Source organism: Caloenas nicobarica, chromosome Z, assembly GCF_036013445.1.
Source record: "Caloenas nicobarica isolate bCalNic1 chromosome Z, bCalNic1.hap1, whole genome shotgun sequence".
NCBI classification, from domain to species: domain Eukaryota; kingdom Metazoa; phylum Chordata; class Aves; order Columbiformes; family Columbidae; genus Caloenas; species Caloenas nicobarica.
In genome coordinates, this window is record NC_088284.1 from 19,798,932 (window position 1) to 19,815,895 (window position 16,964).

At 39.5% G+C, this 16,964-nt stretch overlaps 1 protein-coding gene across 5 annotated transcripts in view; it reads right to left on the minus strand.

The window, feature by feature from the left end:
- The window catches only part of ADAMTS12 (ADAM metallopeptidase with thrombospondin type 1 motif 12), a 178,536-nt gene that overhangs the window by 67,273 nt on the left and 94,299 nt on the right, over positions 1 to 16,964 (minus strand). For all 5 annotated transcript variants that reach the window (XM_065655902.1, XM_065655901.1, XM_065655900.1 and 2 more), the window contains 8 exons: positions 15,144 to 15,227; positions 13,338 to 13,462; positions 11,497 to 11,646; positions 9,075 to 9,218; positions 8,167 to 8,311; positions 4,075 to 4,167; positions 3,715 to 3,860; positions 2,694 to 2,863 (listed from right to left, as the gene is read on the minus strand). In XM_065655902.1, coding sequence (XP_065511974.1) covers positions 2,694 to 2,863; positions 3,715 to 3,860; positions 4,075 to 4,167; positions 8,167 to 8,311; positions 9,075 to 9,218; positions 11,497 to 11,646; positions 13,338 to 13,462; positions 15,144 to 15,227 — 1,057 coding nt within the window. The remainder of the gene's footprint in view (positions 1 to 2,693; positions 2,864 to 3,714; positions 3,861 to 4,074; positions 4,168 to 8,166; positions 8,312 to 9,074; positions 9,219 to 11,496; positions 11,647 to 13,337; positions 13,463 to 15,143; positions 15,228 to 16,964) is intronic.

The window sequence follows — 16,964 nt, forward strand, 5'->3', positions numbered from 1 at the left end:
TCCCAGGGATACTCAGGTGCTCCAGCATGAGGTAGGTGGGTTTCTGTGCTCCAGGGCAACTCCACAATAGGACTATGCAAGTTCTCCAACAGGCCCAAACTCATTTAAAACATGAGGGAAAAATCCAAATTGGAACCTTAAATATCATTAGCCTATGTAACAGTGGATGTCATTCACTGTTCTGCCAGGTTGCTTGTTAAAGCTGCTTGTTGCATCTCACCTTATTTTAAATCATAAACTATTCAAAAAAGAGTCTTTGTCCTCATATGAAGGTACAATTTATACGAGAGAAAAGGACATTCAAGGTGTTCAATTATGTGACGTTCATTAGAACGGGCTTATGTAAGCTATGACATTAAAGCCAGGAGAGACAATTCTAACCATCATTTACCATTTTTCCAGCCAAATGAGGAAACAATGAATGTCTAAAATGCACAAAATGTCTAGCTCAGGGTTTCATCTCCTTAACTAGAAGCTTCCACACAAAACGTATTACATGTACTCGGGGTTAGGGAAAGCTTCATGACATTTTGTTTTCCCCGTATGTCCCATGTGCAGCATGAGAAGATAATGCCTCATAATGAAACACAAGGCAAAACTTCTTGGCAGCAAGCTGAAGTAGTAACAGACTGCTCTGATAAGTCTTTGAAATTGGATGACACCAGTTAAGGGGTACACCAAAAAAGGCTGGTGGACATATGGCGGACATGGTAATTAAGTCTCCAGGGCCCTGAAACGTCAGCTCTTTTTTCATGTGGCACCATTGGTTTGCTGTTGTTTAAAGTCTTGGTCTAAGACAAACACTCAGAAGAAAGGCTTGAACTGCTCCACCTCACAGGGAGAGCACTGTCTCATGACCCTCTTTGAAGCTGTTTTGCCCAGGACACCTTTAGCAAACAATGGAAGGTGAAAGAAAATTTGAAACTGAGATGGGTGGAAGACTCTCAGATATATTTCAAAGCAGTAGGTAATGCCATGGGCTGGACAAAACTGGAAGCCACATGCCACAACAGCCACCTACCCTCAGTTCTACAATGATGATGTCCGATGAAGGATCAACACGGGACTTGGCCAGCTCCCTGTCTAGCTGAATGTTCCTAGGAGAGCCTGTCTATCTGAAGAATCCAGGATTCTGGTAAATTAAAGTTTAGCAGCAAGAAAACACTTCAAGTGTTGTTAATGGAATGTAAGAATAAAGTTACAAACATTAAGGACCTCACAGATCATGGGGGAGACACGTAACTCTAGACTGAAGTTCTGTTGCTGAGAAAACAGGTGAAAACAGTCAAAAAGCTTTTTTAAGTCACAGAAGAAATATTTGCTTGGTATTTGAAGGATTTTGCAAAAGGTCACTGAAGCCCAGGGTGTTCCAGATGAAATATATCAGGCTCAACAAACCAGCATTTTAAAGATAAATGGTTTGTCTGTAAAGCTCCAATCACTTCTATTTGAAATATGACATGGACACACCACAGGCCTGCCTTCCATTGTGCAGGAAGCACTTGATTCATGATTATGAATGCCCTTTAAGAGCAGACCTTCTGCAACAAATGAGCATGCAGAACTACCAGCTCTACAGTACTGCCCTAGAGAGGACATGACCTGAACCAAAGGTGTACCCATCAGTGGTACATGTGAGTAACAGAGAAGACTGGAATCCCAATTTCAGTGACAGGGGACTGCAGAAGACACTTTATGAGTTTTGCTTTGGACTAAGCCTTAGGATGTTAGCATTTACCACGGTTTATTTTACTGGGGGTCCTTCTGAAAAAGTCTGTTCCACCAACTGCATTTTCTTTCATCAGAAATTTTCCTGGAAGTCTGCTCCAAGTTCATCTTCAATGGTGTATATGTGACATGAAATTGAAACAGTAGCTGAAATTTAGGAAACCTATTCAGAACTGTCAATAACTGTGAAAACGCAATGAACAGGCTGAAAAATACTACTGGCAAATGAAGCTGAATCTTGAGCTTCACTTCCCTAAATGGATCATTTTTTCTTAAAATAATTATATTGATAGCTTCTACTGGCTAATCTACTCCTTACATTTATACGTACACCAAAAATCAAACTGCATGGTAATAATTATTACCCTTGTATTTAGTAACTAGCTGTTACAAAGCAAGTTATAAGGCAGAGGCATCAATTTTGTCTCTACAAAATACACATCAGTACATTACTGAACCAGTTGACGCACTATATTATTTCCTCAGTGTAGCAGGAGCTACACTTACCATGCAGATTTGAATTTGGAGGTAGTAAAGCCATGTTTGTGCAACAGAAGAGCTTTGCTCATTAGGTGCAGTGGTGCCTAAAGGCCCAAACATGCAGCTCTACACCACACGACTGTACTTCTCGTTCTGCAGTTGACACTGGAAAAGATGGTTTAGGTCTATCCCAAACAATTAGTATAGATGTGGCTTCAACAGCTTTTCTTAGTATCTTTCCGGGAACTTAGCTAGTTACACTCACAGCCACTATCGGTAAAGCTTTGCAAAAACATCTGTGTGTAGAGGAGAACCACTGCCTTTGTGTATACATAAAATTCACACCTGCCTATGGAGGCAAAACAGATTTTTCTCTCTAATTAAAAGACTTAAAATTCAGTGAGTTCTTGCCCTCATAGAAGTTTCTCAGAGGTCTGTAAATCTGACTTTTTATACAAGCTATTAAAAAATCTGTAGTTTCATACCTGTGTTGTAAATGGGAACCCAGTGGTAGAATTCATTTTGGTAGGGAACTGTATCAAATTCACTGCACTGCATCTGACGAAAGGTTGGCAAGCCTTTGCGACAGGGGCTAATGTTACACATGCGATAGCGTTTCCTTTCTCCAGTGCAGTAGTCTCCTCCAAACTGTGGTCTAGAAAAGGAACATTGAGATTGAGATGTGAGACTCTAGGTAAAACACAGTTTTAGAAGAGCAGTGTCTTTCAGGTTCCAATGGGATAAAAAGGTGAATCTGAACCTTTGACAGGGTAGAGATACCATTCGCATGTTTAAGTACTCAGACATGTCAGTATGGAGCACACAGATCTAGACATACCTTGTGTCCCGAAGAAGTGCCTGGTACGTTGCCTGGCTGAGCTCACAACAAATTACCTTATGAAGCAAACTCCCTCAAAATACCATATTTTCCAGAATGTTTCACACTTCTTCCAGAATAGCCAAGTGATTTCTGTTGTTAGGCATCCTCTTAGTGATTTTTGAAAATCAGATGTGGGGTCATCATGAACTCAGGTATGTATTACAAAATTCTGCCCTTCATGTTCTGTACCTATCAACATGTGTGTTGGGAGCTCAAACAAAGCTGATGACTAGAACAAAACATGAAAGGTGAGTCCTTTATTTCCCTCAGGAAAAGATTGCTAGCTATTGTTCTCATCTGGTGTTTGAGGACATCTATTTATTCATGGCAGTATTATTAAAGCAACATTTCTATTATTTCTGCAAAGCCTGACTGCTGACTAACAGGATTTTTTAAAACTTTGTGTAGAAATAAGTTCCATGGAGAGTAAAGATTAAAGAATGAGATGACGATTGCAAACGGTGAGCCAACTGAATTTCACACGGGTATGCTTAACTGGGAAGGACAGATGTTCAGGGCCTGTGGCACCTGCTGATAACACAGTGTCATACAAAAATGACTTCAACATCACAAGTACCCCAAAGGTCTTGAATAAAAGGTAGGAAAAGATTGTGGACTCGGCTTACTCTGGGTTATCACATGGTCTCTCTGCGCTCTGAACTCCTGCCCCACATGTCCTCGTGCAATGGGACCAGGACGACCAAACGCCCCATCCACCATGGACTGCTTCAGGAGTCTTGCCTACTGTGATGCACTCGCCAGAGAAGCACCACTGCAGAGAGGAGAGAAAGGACAAACAGCTTGAGATCATTACCACAGGAAAATATTATTGTGAATTATTTGTTACTTCAGTCCCTGAAGGTCGAAAACTTGAGTGGAAATTTAAATGGAGATGTCACAGGACGCCCCTCCTTCACGCTGAACAGTGGCAGAGCTACTCATGGTTCCCTCGCTGCCCTTTGGCAGGCAGCGTGGCCCACGGTCACCTTGTCTTCTCCGCACCGCGTTCCATCCGCAGCTGCATCCAGTTTGGAGCGGCAGGAGCCTTTCACTGAGCACCACAGTGTTTGGCAAAGGTTCTGGAAAAGAAAGAAAACCACAGCAGTCTGAAGCAGAGCTGAACTCCTATGGTCAAGATTTTCAAAAATCTCTCACAGTTTTGTACATTCATTTACAAAGCTGCATTTCCCACGAAGGGTCCAAATTTAGGCATTCCTCATTAATACACAAGGAGGGACTATTTGACAAATACAAATCAGTGAATACTTTCTATGAAGTGAACTACCTGAACCATGTGAGTTTAAACATTGTCCTCATTGGCTGCTCAGCTCCCAGCTACACACAGGAAAAATGACTTTACAAAGTTTGGGCACTAATGTTTAAAGCAAAAATGAACAGACTTTTTACTATTTTGATTTGAAGAGTACTAATGAATACGATGTTCAGTTTTGCATTGCTGTCTGTCTGAAAAGCACAATCAAAGGTTAGAGAAGGTAGCCACACGAGTAAAAGCAATGTTGTGTCTCCAAGTACAACAGCCAGTTTAATATTTGTGGAGGTCCAAAAAAGAAAGAGATCAAAACAAAGGTATCTTAAAACATCAGCCAAGCAGACAGCAAAGGAATGATCTAAAAGAAGAAGTCCAGGCTAGCTGGCAGAGAAAAAAGCCTAGTGGGATGGGTAGAGTAAGGGCTCTGGTTAGGCAATACTTGAATTTTGGCCACTCAGAAACTGGTGGCAGTTTAATGCAGTACTTTGCCAGTAAAGCACAGCATTTCAGCTGCCGCTCCACAGACAGCGGTCAGCCCCATGGAAGGGATAGAAACTCCTGAGAGTCACTAAAGCTAGCGGGGCCAGAAGTTGTACAGCTACCATATAACAAGTCGTCTTCACTCAATCAGAAGTATTCTCTGGAGAGTGAGGACAGACATCAAGGGCTACTCCCTCTTCCAGTTCACATGCACAGCAGTTTCTCTTTTGGTTGACACACAGTTCCCTGCATGTTTGGGAACTCCTGAATAAGCAGGGCTTTGTGTGGAAAACCACTTCCAAGTTGGAGAAACCAGGGGTGTCCCAGAGACTGTGCACTCCCAACTGGAACAGCAGAAGCAAAAGCCCAGGGGCTCTGGGCCAGGTGTTGGCTCAGGGTGTTTGAACTGCAGAGTTCAGCATTGGGAGAGGAAACAGAGCTGGCAGCATTCACCTGTGAAGCAGGGACAGCTGTAAATGTCATCAGAGAATGGTATCGATAAGAAGGGTCCCACTAGCAGCTCCCACTGGGATTCTCATGCAAACAACATGCCAGGTTTGGGAGCCAATACAGAAACCGGGCATTTGTGAAAATCCAGCCACAATGAGCTAGCAGCAACATCTGGCCGAGTATGAAATGCAAAACTTGGCTGTCGGTTTCTGACCTGCTTCTATTTAAAACAGATAAGCTTGGGCAAAGTCTGTTTCAAGAGAGTTGCCTTTTATTCACTTCTGCTTTGTGTGTTCACCTTGGTTTTCACCTGGAACACCCGAAAGAAAGTTGATAGCACAGAACATCTCAAATCACTTCAAATCTCCGGTTGCAATACAATGTCTGGGACATTGCATCTTGGCTCATTTAGCTGGTTTTGGGCAATGTATACAAGTCAAATGTTGGTTTGCAGTTCCCTATTTATAGTTCAAGAGTAGCATTACTCAGCAACTCTTTGCGAAGCCATCAGTGTCAGGTTCTTAAGGCAGAGCTACCCAAGTGTTCAGTCATTATGAAATTAATCCTTTATTTTTAACTCTTGTACATGGATGTTTCATGCTTTTTAGTGTATAAAGTGCACTCCTGCACTGTGCTTCAGATACAAGAGAAAGGCACAAAACTTGAACACAGCTTTTCACTGGCAGTTACATTTTTATGAGGTGCACTCATAGATTTCCAAGTCAAGAGTTCATGGAGGAAATTCTTTAACTTTGTAAGAATGTTTCCATATTTATCTCCACATACCAGAGCTTTTTTCCATCTTTAAGAATACTGGAATAACAACAGTGCAAGAAAAAGCACTGTTTACTCTGTGCATTTGAGATAACAGCCAGAAATTCATTATCAAGGACTCACTGCAAGACAAGTGATTTGTATCATCAGCAACAGAGTATACACTTTCCACCCAACCTATGAGACCACAGTCTGTGCCTTAAAGAAAGTCAAGTCCAAAAAAATCCAGTTTCACTGCAGTCAGTGGAAGTTTTTGAGATAAAGAGAGGGTGATAAGGATTCTGAGCTCCCACAGCCTGTTCTATAGAAAGCTATGAGTGTATCTACCACTTGGAAGACTCCTGCCCCTAATCTGTATTTGATTATCTTTTCCTTATTAGAGGGACAATATTTATGTACTTCACAAAATGCTTAGAGGACTTACTACATAAATGGTTTGTAGAAAACACTATCCGAATTCTAAATCTCAGCGTCTTCTAAGTGAAATCACTGAACCCTCGGACATCTTCAGCTAAATACAGATTCTCTCAAAAAGAATCTGTGGATCAATTTCAGTCAGACATTAAAGGTACAAAACAAATATAGCCTGGTGAGTGAGTGAGCATTGAGTAAACAGTGGAAAGGCAAAGAACTGTCAAACCTCTTAGACAAAATGACTATATTGATCATTCAACGTGCCAGGCAGACTATACTGTCCACAATTTCTTTTCCTGCCAGTGCAGCTACCTGCAAAACACAGGCCTTCCAGTAAAACACAAACCAAGATGATTCCAATTGCTTTTCTGACATATGTCTACCTGTAAAATTAGTTAATCAGGAGATGCTGAATGTAACAGCTTAGTAGGTTCAAACCCAAGGAGAGACAGAATGAACCAATACTGCAAAATTATACTATAATTTTCTATCTGTACCAACAGACAAATTACGGTAACGGAGGAAAGTGGAACAGTGGGTAATGAAAGCAATCTTTCAATACCTGCTTCAGATTCAGTAGTTGCAGTTCAACATTGGTAATCATGTTACCTATTAAGGCTGAGAAGATTAATCAGAAGTAATCTCCCTAATAGAAGGGTAGATGAGAATACACATAATTATCCAAATTGAATAAACAGTCAACACTGGCGGTCCCCAATCTATGGCTGTGCGCAATACCTTGCCTAAAAAACATGCCAGCACTGCTGACAGCCACAATGTCACAGCTGTGTTTAACAAGGCACGCAAGCTGGATGCTGTCTGCAATGTTTGCTGCAGATTGCTGCCCAAAACACAGCAAAAATTAGTGATGACTTAGCTAGACTAGCACTTGAAAACACTGTTTCTGAACTGTTCTATGTAGAAAAATGCTGCATGGAGCCAAACAGCCCTGAACATGCTAGGTACAGTTAAAATACCATTGCACCTTAGCTAATATAACCTGCTACTCTGCAGTGGCTCCTAGCTCTTGTAGAGAGATGTGCTGCTATGACTACACTGCTCCCTTGCATCTCCACACAATGCTGCTTTGCTGTACTGTGAGACAAATCCCAGGGTACGTTTTAAATTATGCATTTCCACAAGAACATCTCATGTTTGATGGGAAAATAAAGATTCTTCAAGGCACATAGACTGAAGTGTCCTTTACTTAGTCAGGGCATCAACAGTGTGAAAAATCAGGACATTTGGGAACAGATCACAGCCCTAATTTCTTCAGAAAACTCTTCCTGGGACTGAAGACTTGTTTCTAGAATGATTTGGTCGGTTTAAGCTATAAGGTTGAAGGATCTTCATTTTTTAAAATGAGATTTAAAGTGTATTGATAATTTACGTAAGATCAGTATTGTAAGTTTAAAACCAGAATGACTCCACTGCTGAAAGACAGGCATTTAACAATAGATACATGGCTAGATCCAGTAAAGGTCTTGCAAAATTCAAGGCAACCACTCATAGAATCTGTAGAGTGGAATTAAAACAGTGTTAGGGAACACCTGCACTGCACATCTAGCCTGTGAGACTCTGAACATGCTGCATTTCTAGTTAGCAACTGAGGTTCACTGACTACACTTCCACACTGTTCAAGAAGCTTAAGTTATTCTTAGGAAAATAAAGGAAAACATACAGCACTTACATCCACATCTTCACAGAAAGTAGCATTGGAACCGTACTGAAGCTGGCACTGGTGATGCACATCATAGATCACTCCAGGAGCAATGATTGGGGGCTTTAAAACTTCTTTTTGGGGGGTATCATCTAGACAGAATCCCCATCCTCGGCTAAAAGATAAAAAGTGCATTAAAACAAACAAACAAACAAAACCACAAAAAACCCAAACAAAACAAAACAAACCAACCAACCAACCAAAAACCCACAAACAAACACAACCACACTTTTTTGGTACTTCTATACAGACTTTCAATATCTAATTCTTAATGGTAATTTTTATACGGCCTTTGGAAGTAGTACCTCCAGATTCCAGCTAAAATATTCTGAATTGCTGCTATCAAACAGCACTCCATCTAGTTAGGGAGGGTTACAAAGGCAAAATACAGTTTGTCAAAGTGGAAATATTATGAGGTCACTACAGTTTGCAGAGTGGCTTCAGAGCACACGACAGGCTCTGCTTAAAAGTTATACCATATTGTTGCTTTTAGAAAGAACATAATGAATTTGAAAAAGTAATCGAATTCGAGCACATGTCGTTGTGGCCAAAATCAAGGTTTATGATGTTCCATTAGAGTTCTTGATGGAAAGGCTTCTTTCTTCCCAATAACTGCAAAAAACTGCAGGTTGCATCACACCTGAGCTGATATGCCAAGACTTGAGTTCAGTTCCAGAAAGCAAGAATATAATGGAGCTTTTCCCAAATACTAAGTGAGCAAGAAGCCTAGGGTATGTTCTCGATGGGAATTAACTCAAGCACACTACAAAAACCTACATCTAGTAATGTAATAATACAGGATTTCCTTTAAACTCCGCATAAACTTCTCATACACAGTTGTACTCATTTCAGGGAGATGTTACAACCTGAGCACTCACTCTAGGAAACGTGTGATGTATTCCTTGCTGCACTGCGACCAGGTGAGTGGAGTAGGATCATACTGCAACTGTCGGGACATAATATATGGGCGTTTTCCAACAGGCTCACAGTCATTTTCTTTTCCATCATGCTGGATACCAAAACTGGATATCAAAAAAAGAGAAGAAAAAGCCCTACTTATGTTAAAGCTGCTAACACTAGGAGCTTTCTAGCTCTTGGAGCCCAGGTACTGCAGACTTGTACCACTTTGAGATCAGGCTTTGTTACACTGTCTTACACAGTCTTGTAATCATGTCTATATTGCTTGTTTCTTTTTAAACCTCTTTTAAGACAGAGAGGCTGTTTTCTGAATTAATGAACATTCAGTGAATAAGCCTCCAAGCTCCAGTCCTTCCTAATCAGCTTTTTCAAACCGTGCCTTACAAACAGACCTCCACGGCAGGTCTTCCCAACATGGTTCTCTGAGCTTCTCTGACTTATTAAGGGATTTCTTTGTTCAACAACTTGCAAAAGTCATAAACATGAAAAGCTTTGGGTGGGATTCAGCTGATTAAACATACATGCCCCCAAGTCATTTCATCATGAAGGAGATTATCTGAAATAATAATATACAAAGATATTGATATATGAAGATGTTGACATCTACACTGTTAACATCTGAAGGTGTGTAAGCCCTTGTACGAAAGAGCAGTGAAAACTGACTCAGGGCGTGATTGAGTCACGAATAAGACAAAGTGAGTTCAAACCACTTAAGACTTTGTTTCTGGGAAATGTAATTGTACTATGACTCAAATGTTCCAAAAGCAGGGCACAATTTCAGTCTGAATAAACTTCAGTAATGGGTCTGAGGTATAAAAGCAACTGTATCCCCTCATTGACAGGCTCTTTTCCACGAACTGTTGACACAGGAGGCAGTGAACACTTAGAGGGACAGGATGGGGAAGAGTTGACTTTTGACATCCATCTAAGGAACGGGTGCACAGCTTTCTTCTCATTTTTTTGTTTACCTGTTTGGTGACTTTTATTGCTCATATTTGAACTTTTTAACATACATATTCTAATGCGGCTTGAGGGGAGGATGGTTTCCCGTTAACAACAAACCCTACAGTATTCAATTTTCTTTGTGGAGACAAATCTTACAGACATGGCCCTGCATCACTCCTGCAGAGGCAAGTGTAGCAGTACTCTGTCCCACAGTATCCAAAGGAAAATAAGTCGCCAGCCACCCAGGCTAGACCAGGAGAAAGACATGCATAGCTCTGTGGGGAAGAAGTGTCTTCTGCTAACTGGTGTTAACAAAAAAGCTCCCTGTCAGCAAGAGGTTGTGGGGACCAAGTAACAAAACTCAAAGCACCCAGGTCCGGTTGTAATTATTTCAGTATTATTTACACATACTACTTCCTTCGTGGCAATTGAGATGTTGAATAAGGAAAAGCCAGTTAATGGGTGACAGGGTCAATACTTCAGTAATCTTTGTATCAGATTATGATTATTATTTCCCATGAGGAAATACAGATTTCATCCTGATTGGTGGTTGGATGCATAATGAAAGTAACATGATTGTAGATACAGCTGTGAATGTGTCACCCAGCCAAGCAATATGGTCCAGTTGAAAAGTGCAAGTATTATAGCCAAACTGGCGTATCCATGAGATAAGCCCCTACCCTTGGGAAAAGAGCTCAGTGTCAAAACAGGTTCAAAAATCAGACTTTTTTCATGTGAGTTTAATAAACCAACTAATCTGCCAAAACAACCTTAGACAATGGAAATACTGAGAAATCCAGTTTCAAGCAAAAATACCCAATCATAAAAAAAGTTTAGCCATCTCCAAGGCTAATCACCCACGAACTTCAGTTGACTTGACCTAAGTGTATCCACAATAGGAATATTACTATACAGAAGATACCAGTTATTAAGAAATGCCCAAAAGTGACTTCAGTTGTTTGTCAGAAAGGAGAATAAATATTTGGTATTTCCACGAAGTTTGACTGCTTGAATTAAAAATGGTTTCCAACTAATCTGCAATATTGAAATATTTTGATACAATGAAACAGATAGGATTTATGTAAACTATTTGGATTCATTTGGAGATCATCTAAGTAATTACAAATTCACTGTATGCTTGGAAAAATTAGCATGACTAAGTGATGCTTCTATACAGCTTAATGATTTCATCCTGATGTATTGCCCTAGCAGATTCTGTTAAAAGGTAGAGACTGAATAGTTGTAAATATTAAAAAAAAGTCAGAGGTTTAAGAATCTCTTATTACTTTGCTCAGGAAAGACAAACACAGTTTTGATTTTAATAACAGAGACATTAACTCACTCCTTGCTTTGTTTCTGTCTGGCAATTTGAGTATTAATACACAAAATAAATTGAACTCAGCTAGTTCTCCCTCCCCTCTTCACTTTAAACTGTACCTGTGTCCAAGTTCATGAGCAATAGTGAAAGCCAATGGAAGGCCAGAATCTTCATTGATGTTACAGCTTCTGTGAGGTTGACACATACCTGACAGATGAGACAAACCTAAGGTTTCACATGGACGATTCATGCCAGCACAAATGTCCTTTCTAGAATCATAAAAAAGGTTTGCCATTAAAAGAGCTTAAAAGCAATAGTAGAGTGTCACTTACACTGACTGGTAAGTCTCCATCTCACAATGTACTAATGCTAATTTGCATTTTAAGCAAAGCATAATTCTAACATTTTTACACGTATGCAAAACCAACATACATTTGTTCTGCTACTATCATACTGCTATAATTTCTAGTCAATATTTAGATTGCTGTAGTGCCTAAATACATATCTTTATTGCCAACTGGCATAAGAAAAAGTTTTAAAACTTCCACCTCTAACAGCATTTTGGTTACAGCACATCTGAAGTTTTCTAGTACATGCCTGATGGTGATCCCAAAGCCTATAACCTCCAAAGGAGGAAATGAGACAGATCCCCCGTGAGGGTCAGGGTGTTTTTTCTTCTCCCAGTTCAGTCAGCAGGGTGAAGGCAGCACAGCTGAATCCTAGGCTCTTTGGCCAAGGAACATCCCACCATAAGAGAGCCTTCTCCTAGGGTAAGTGGCAGATTTACTATGAGGAACAGGGATTTTGATCCTATACGGCAGCACTGCCAGGTATCTGTAGCTGTTGAAGGGCTGCCCGAGTGGCTATCCAACAAACCCTCAACCTCATTCAAGTGAAGTGTTTGAAGCTAGTTTATTTGGAGAGGTAAATCACACATCATTGTGAGACTTCTTTTTCTCATTCTTATTTTAAGACGTGTTAACTCTCTAATTTACTGTACCACTTTGGCAGAGGGGTGAATTGTGGCTTTGTTTGTTTGTTTTGTCTAATAGACTTTAACTTTTGAGGTTTTTTTGCACATCTTAAACTCAATCTCTTCTCTCAGTTGTGTGCAGACTGGATCCATTCCTGCGGATCTTTAGAAGTTCTGTTTCATGCACTGCCACAAACTCCCTGTGTAACCTCAGTCATCACCTTTAAGTTTTCTGTGCCTCCCTTGCTCACACATTAAAAAGTTTTGTGTCTCTTTAGATATGTAGATAATATTTTAAAACCATACACTTTAAAGCTTAAAATAAATCATTGTATTCACAAAATCCTCTTCCACTCTGAACTGCACCTGTATATTATTTTAGGATTTGTCATTATGGAGTTGTTCATCTGTGCGTTACGTTGTTTTGGTACATTTCCTTAAAGAAGAACAGAGAAGTGACTGAGAACAAAATGAGAGAGGATCAAGCAGGGGGAAAAAAAAAGTTTGTCACTCAATGGTATGTGAACAATCTCATGCTAAAGGAACAATTATGCTTCAAAGGGTGTATTTCTTTCACAGTATTTCTCAATTCCATGGGCTCTGCAAATTGCTAGTCTCTCGGGACACACAGATCTCAATTTCCTGACTAGGATGCATCTCTAATAAAACACCCACATGCATACATAAAGTGTTATATGTACTTTGAAAACAAATGAAAAACAATCCCTTTAAAAGGTACAGGAGCTCTATCTTTAACCAAGTTTTTATAACATAGCTCATATTCTCTGCTTGTATGAGTGTCAGGCACGCTCACACTATGTTATTTTTGCATTAACACTGTGTTTCAGAAACAGCATGTCTTCATCGGACCACTTGACTACATTCTGTGCGGGATGAAATAAAGGATGACATAAGCCTATAAAAAACCACTATCATAAAAAATTGAACTAAGCACTAGTCATCACAGCCGCTGAACGGCTGTCATACCTGGTTAGGAGGACGGCCACATCATGGTGTGTTGGGTTAATGTCACTCTTGGGATTGACACTCTTCTGCCATTTGCAGAAGCTGGCTAGTGTCTTATCAGCATGATGAACTATCTTCAAGCCTTGCTAATGGGAAATGAAGGAAAATATTACTGTAAAGACCACGCTGCATTGCGATAACATGTCAGTGATGTTAGCTGTGAAGCCAGGTACTCTTTGAAATGTAATTGGTTATGTTTTTGCTTAAAGCTAGAGCTATCATTAGGACAAATGACATCTATTTATCTAACATCTTGAATATTAAGTTTAAATGTTGACATTTTTGTAATGGTGCAGCTAAAGGAAAAATTAAATGTAGAAATGTACATATTTTTTGGAAAGTGAGCTTCATAAAATCCAACACTGAACTGAAACCTTCAAACAAACATTTTATATTCTCTTGAAAGCAAGTTTTCCTCTAAAGAGAAGGCAAAGATTAATTAGTAAGGGACTTCATGCTCAAGTTTCTCACTCAATGGTATGTGAACAATCTCATTCTAAAGGAACAATTACGCTTCAAAGGGTGTATTTCTTTCACAATATTTCTCAATTCCAAAGAGAGACAAGATTTTTCTTCCTGATCTTATTATATGGTATACATGCAAGTTACTTAAATTTCTTCTGAAATAAAAAGTATGTAAAATACATTCATTCAAAAATATTTTTTCCCGTTTCTGGTCTTGGGCATTCACTGTATCTTGCCTCAGTTTAATCTACTTAACTTTAAACTTCTTACAAAGTATCTAAATAACATTGTAAACAAATAGTAACTTCTGGGTAACTTAAAACCAAATTTTTAAAGATGCCCAACACCACTGCTTCCAACGCTGCCATGCTTAACTGAACAGGAATCCATGGTTTATTTTCAAAATAGCCATAGAAATTTAGGAAATAATCTTAATCAGAGATCACCATGAACTTCAGGATCCAATTGTCCTGTTAAGATGTGAACTACAGTCTTTGGCCTGCATATTCTTACACCGAGGACTATTAAGATAGACTTTGTCTCAATAATTATTTCAGAAGATATAACCTGGCTCTATGGCTTGGTTTACTGCTTTCAATAGCATTGGGACCATCTGGCTTGTGGTCATAAAAATGAGAAAATCCCCTTAATGTGCTCCTGCAGTCAGAGCAGGCTACGCCATGCAGAGTGTTTCAAGAACAACTATAAAATGATGACAATCAGCACGTATTTAAGCATGTAGCAACATACTTGTGAATGACAGACATCAGAAGCTACCAATATATAGCTAGTTCATAGCAATTAGCATCTACTCAGTCCTCATTTTTGAGTTTTGAAAGAGACCTAAAAAGAAAAATGTATGTTGGAGCTGCACAACAACAGATTTACTTTTTCAGAGTCCTGCAAATACTCTAGCTTTAGACTTTCTAATACACTTCAGGTAATGCTAGGTAATTAGATTCTGAGCAATGACACATACATTCATTTCTGTTTCCCATCTAGTCTTCCTTGGCATCCCATGTTTTTTTTGACACTGGGGAGATTCCATTTCCCCATTCCTAATTTGCCCATTTTAATTACATTTTCCTTGGTGATTTTGTGCAGAAATACCTAAAATCATGAGCTAAATTCTTTGCTGTCTGGGGCAACATTCATTCAAAAACCGGAAATGCCAAAGATTAATAGAAGAGTAAAACTAACACATTATTTTAAACAAATAAACCCTCCTCTCCGTAATTATGCCTCAATGCATTGAACTCCCAAGTTTCACAAGTGACATTTTGAGGAAAATAAAAACCTTACCTCCTCCTCCTCAAAGAGGATGAGCCGGACCAGCACAATGTGAATTGCATTGCCAATGCTTGGATCATGGAACAACCCTGTGACCTGTGCCAGAGCCAGGAGGTATGAGATTAACTGATTCCTCTATAGCAGAACAGGACTTTAGAGAGAAAACACGACATTTACTTCAAAGCACACTGTCCATCTTGGGGTGGGGGGCAGGGGTGTTGGTTTGGTTTTTAAATCCTCAAGGCATTTATGCGTTTACTGAAATGCAGCAGATGTTAGAACTTGTGCAACGGGCAGCTCTGCCAAATGAGTGACGATAGAGGATTTGGCAAAAGTTACTAGGCTAAAGAGCAAAAGCAGGCACAAGATTATTTTATCATACGCCCATTTCCCCTATAGAGAAATGCAACAATTTTAGGCCTGTCTCCTTCATTGTCAGCTCAACCACTTCAGAGTTCTTGAAAAACCTTAGCAGAGAAGAATGTAACATCTAGAGTCACGTAACACTGATGGAGAGGTCCACCCAAGGTGCGTAAGAACCAGCTTATAAAATAATCCTGTTTTGATTTGATAGTAATCAGCTTCTGCCACAACAAAGCAAAAAGAAGTCAACGCTAGGCAAACAGAAATCAATTAAGTGATGGATACTTGTGTTTTCACAGGACAGAAGAGGATGGTAGGAACAAAAGCAAGGATAATGAATCCATTAAAAAAATCCACATTAAAAGAAAAAAAAAAAAAAAAGCAAGAACTGAACTCAGCAAAAATTTGACCCAAATAAAATGTGATAAACATCATCACAATGATGATTAGGCAGGAGGAAAGGGAAAGAAGATAGTCATAATCTATCTGTGAGCTATGCCATATATCACAAGAAATATTAACACAAATGGATAAAATGGATTTTGTTTAGGTCAAAACTGTTTTGGAGAAGATTGTTAAATGAGAAATTACCAAAATAAAGTGGAAATTGTGGGTTGAATACAAAGGTCTGATTTGGATATGGGCCTTTTTCAAGGTATTAGACTGGAAATTGAATCATTGTGGGTAACCCTATCATCTCAGGTACAGATTGCAGGGAAAACATTAAGACTTGTTTGTTCCTGATTTAGATCACGGCAGGGTTTTATTCTACATACTTTCCCTGTGCTCAAATTGGGTTTGTGTCTGTTTAGTCAGGCTCAATGCCTCAGAAGCTAGTCAGGCCGCTCGGGCACAATCAGGAACATACTGTGCAAACAGAAGGGAGGGATCAGTTACTATGGCTAGAATTACACTATGATTAATTTCACACATACCATGATAAGGACATAGAAGACATCCTCAATAGACTCTCCGAGGTCAGTATCTACTTTGATACAGATAATAACAGAAGACATATCGGGAAGCAGCCTCACTATTGCTTTTCGCAGGTCAACTTATATTTTGAAACTTGCCACTCAGGAAAACATCAAAAGTTTTTTGGTTTTTTTTTTTTAAATTATGTGGACTTTGTATTGGAAGCAGGACACTTATCCAGAAAAATAGTTGTATTGCTTTTAACTGGGACAGAGTTAACTTTCTTCATAGTAGCTCTTATCGTGCTGCTTAGATTTGTGACCAAAAGAGTAACACAATATTATAGCTCTTGCAAAGTTAGTACAATTCCCAGTGGGCTCCTGTGTGCCTTTCTCATCCACAGATACAGCAAAGAATCCATATGCTTAAAACTGTAGAATTTCTGTTGCTGTAGTTACCAACCTGAAATCATCCATAAGCAAACAGGGGAGACAGGGAATTTCAGTGGAAAGAAAATTAATGCTAGCATTTAGAGCTATGAGACTTCTCTCACTT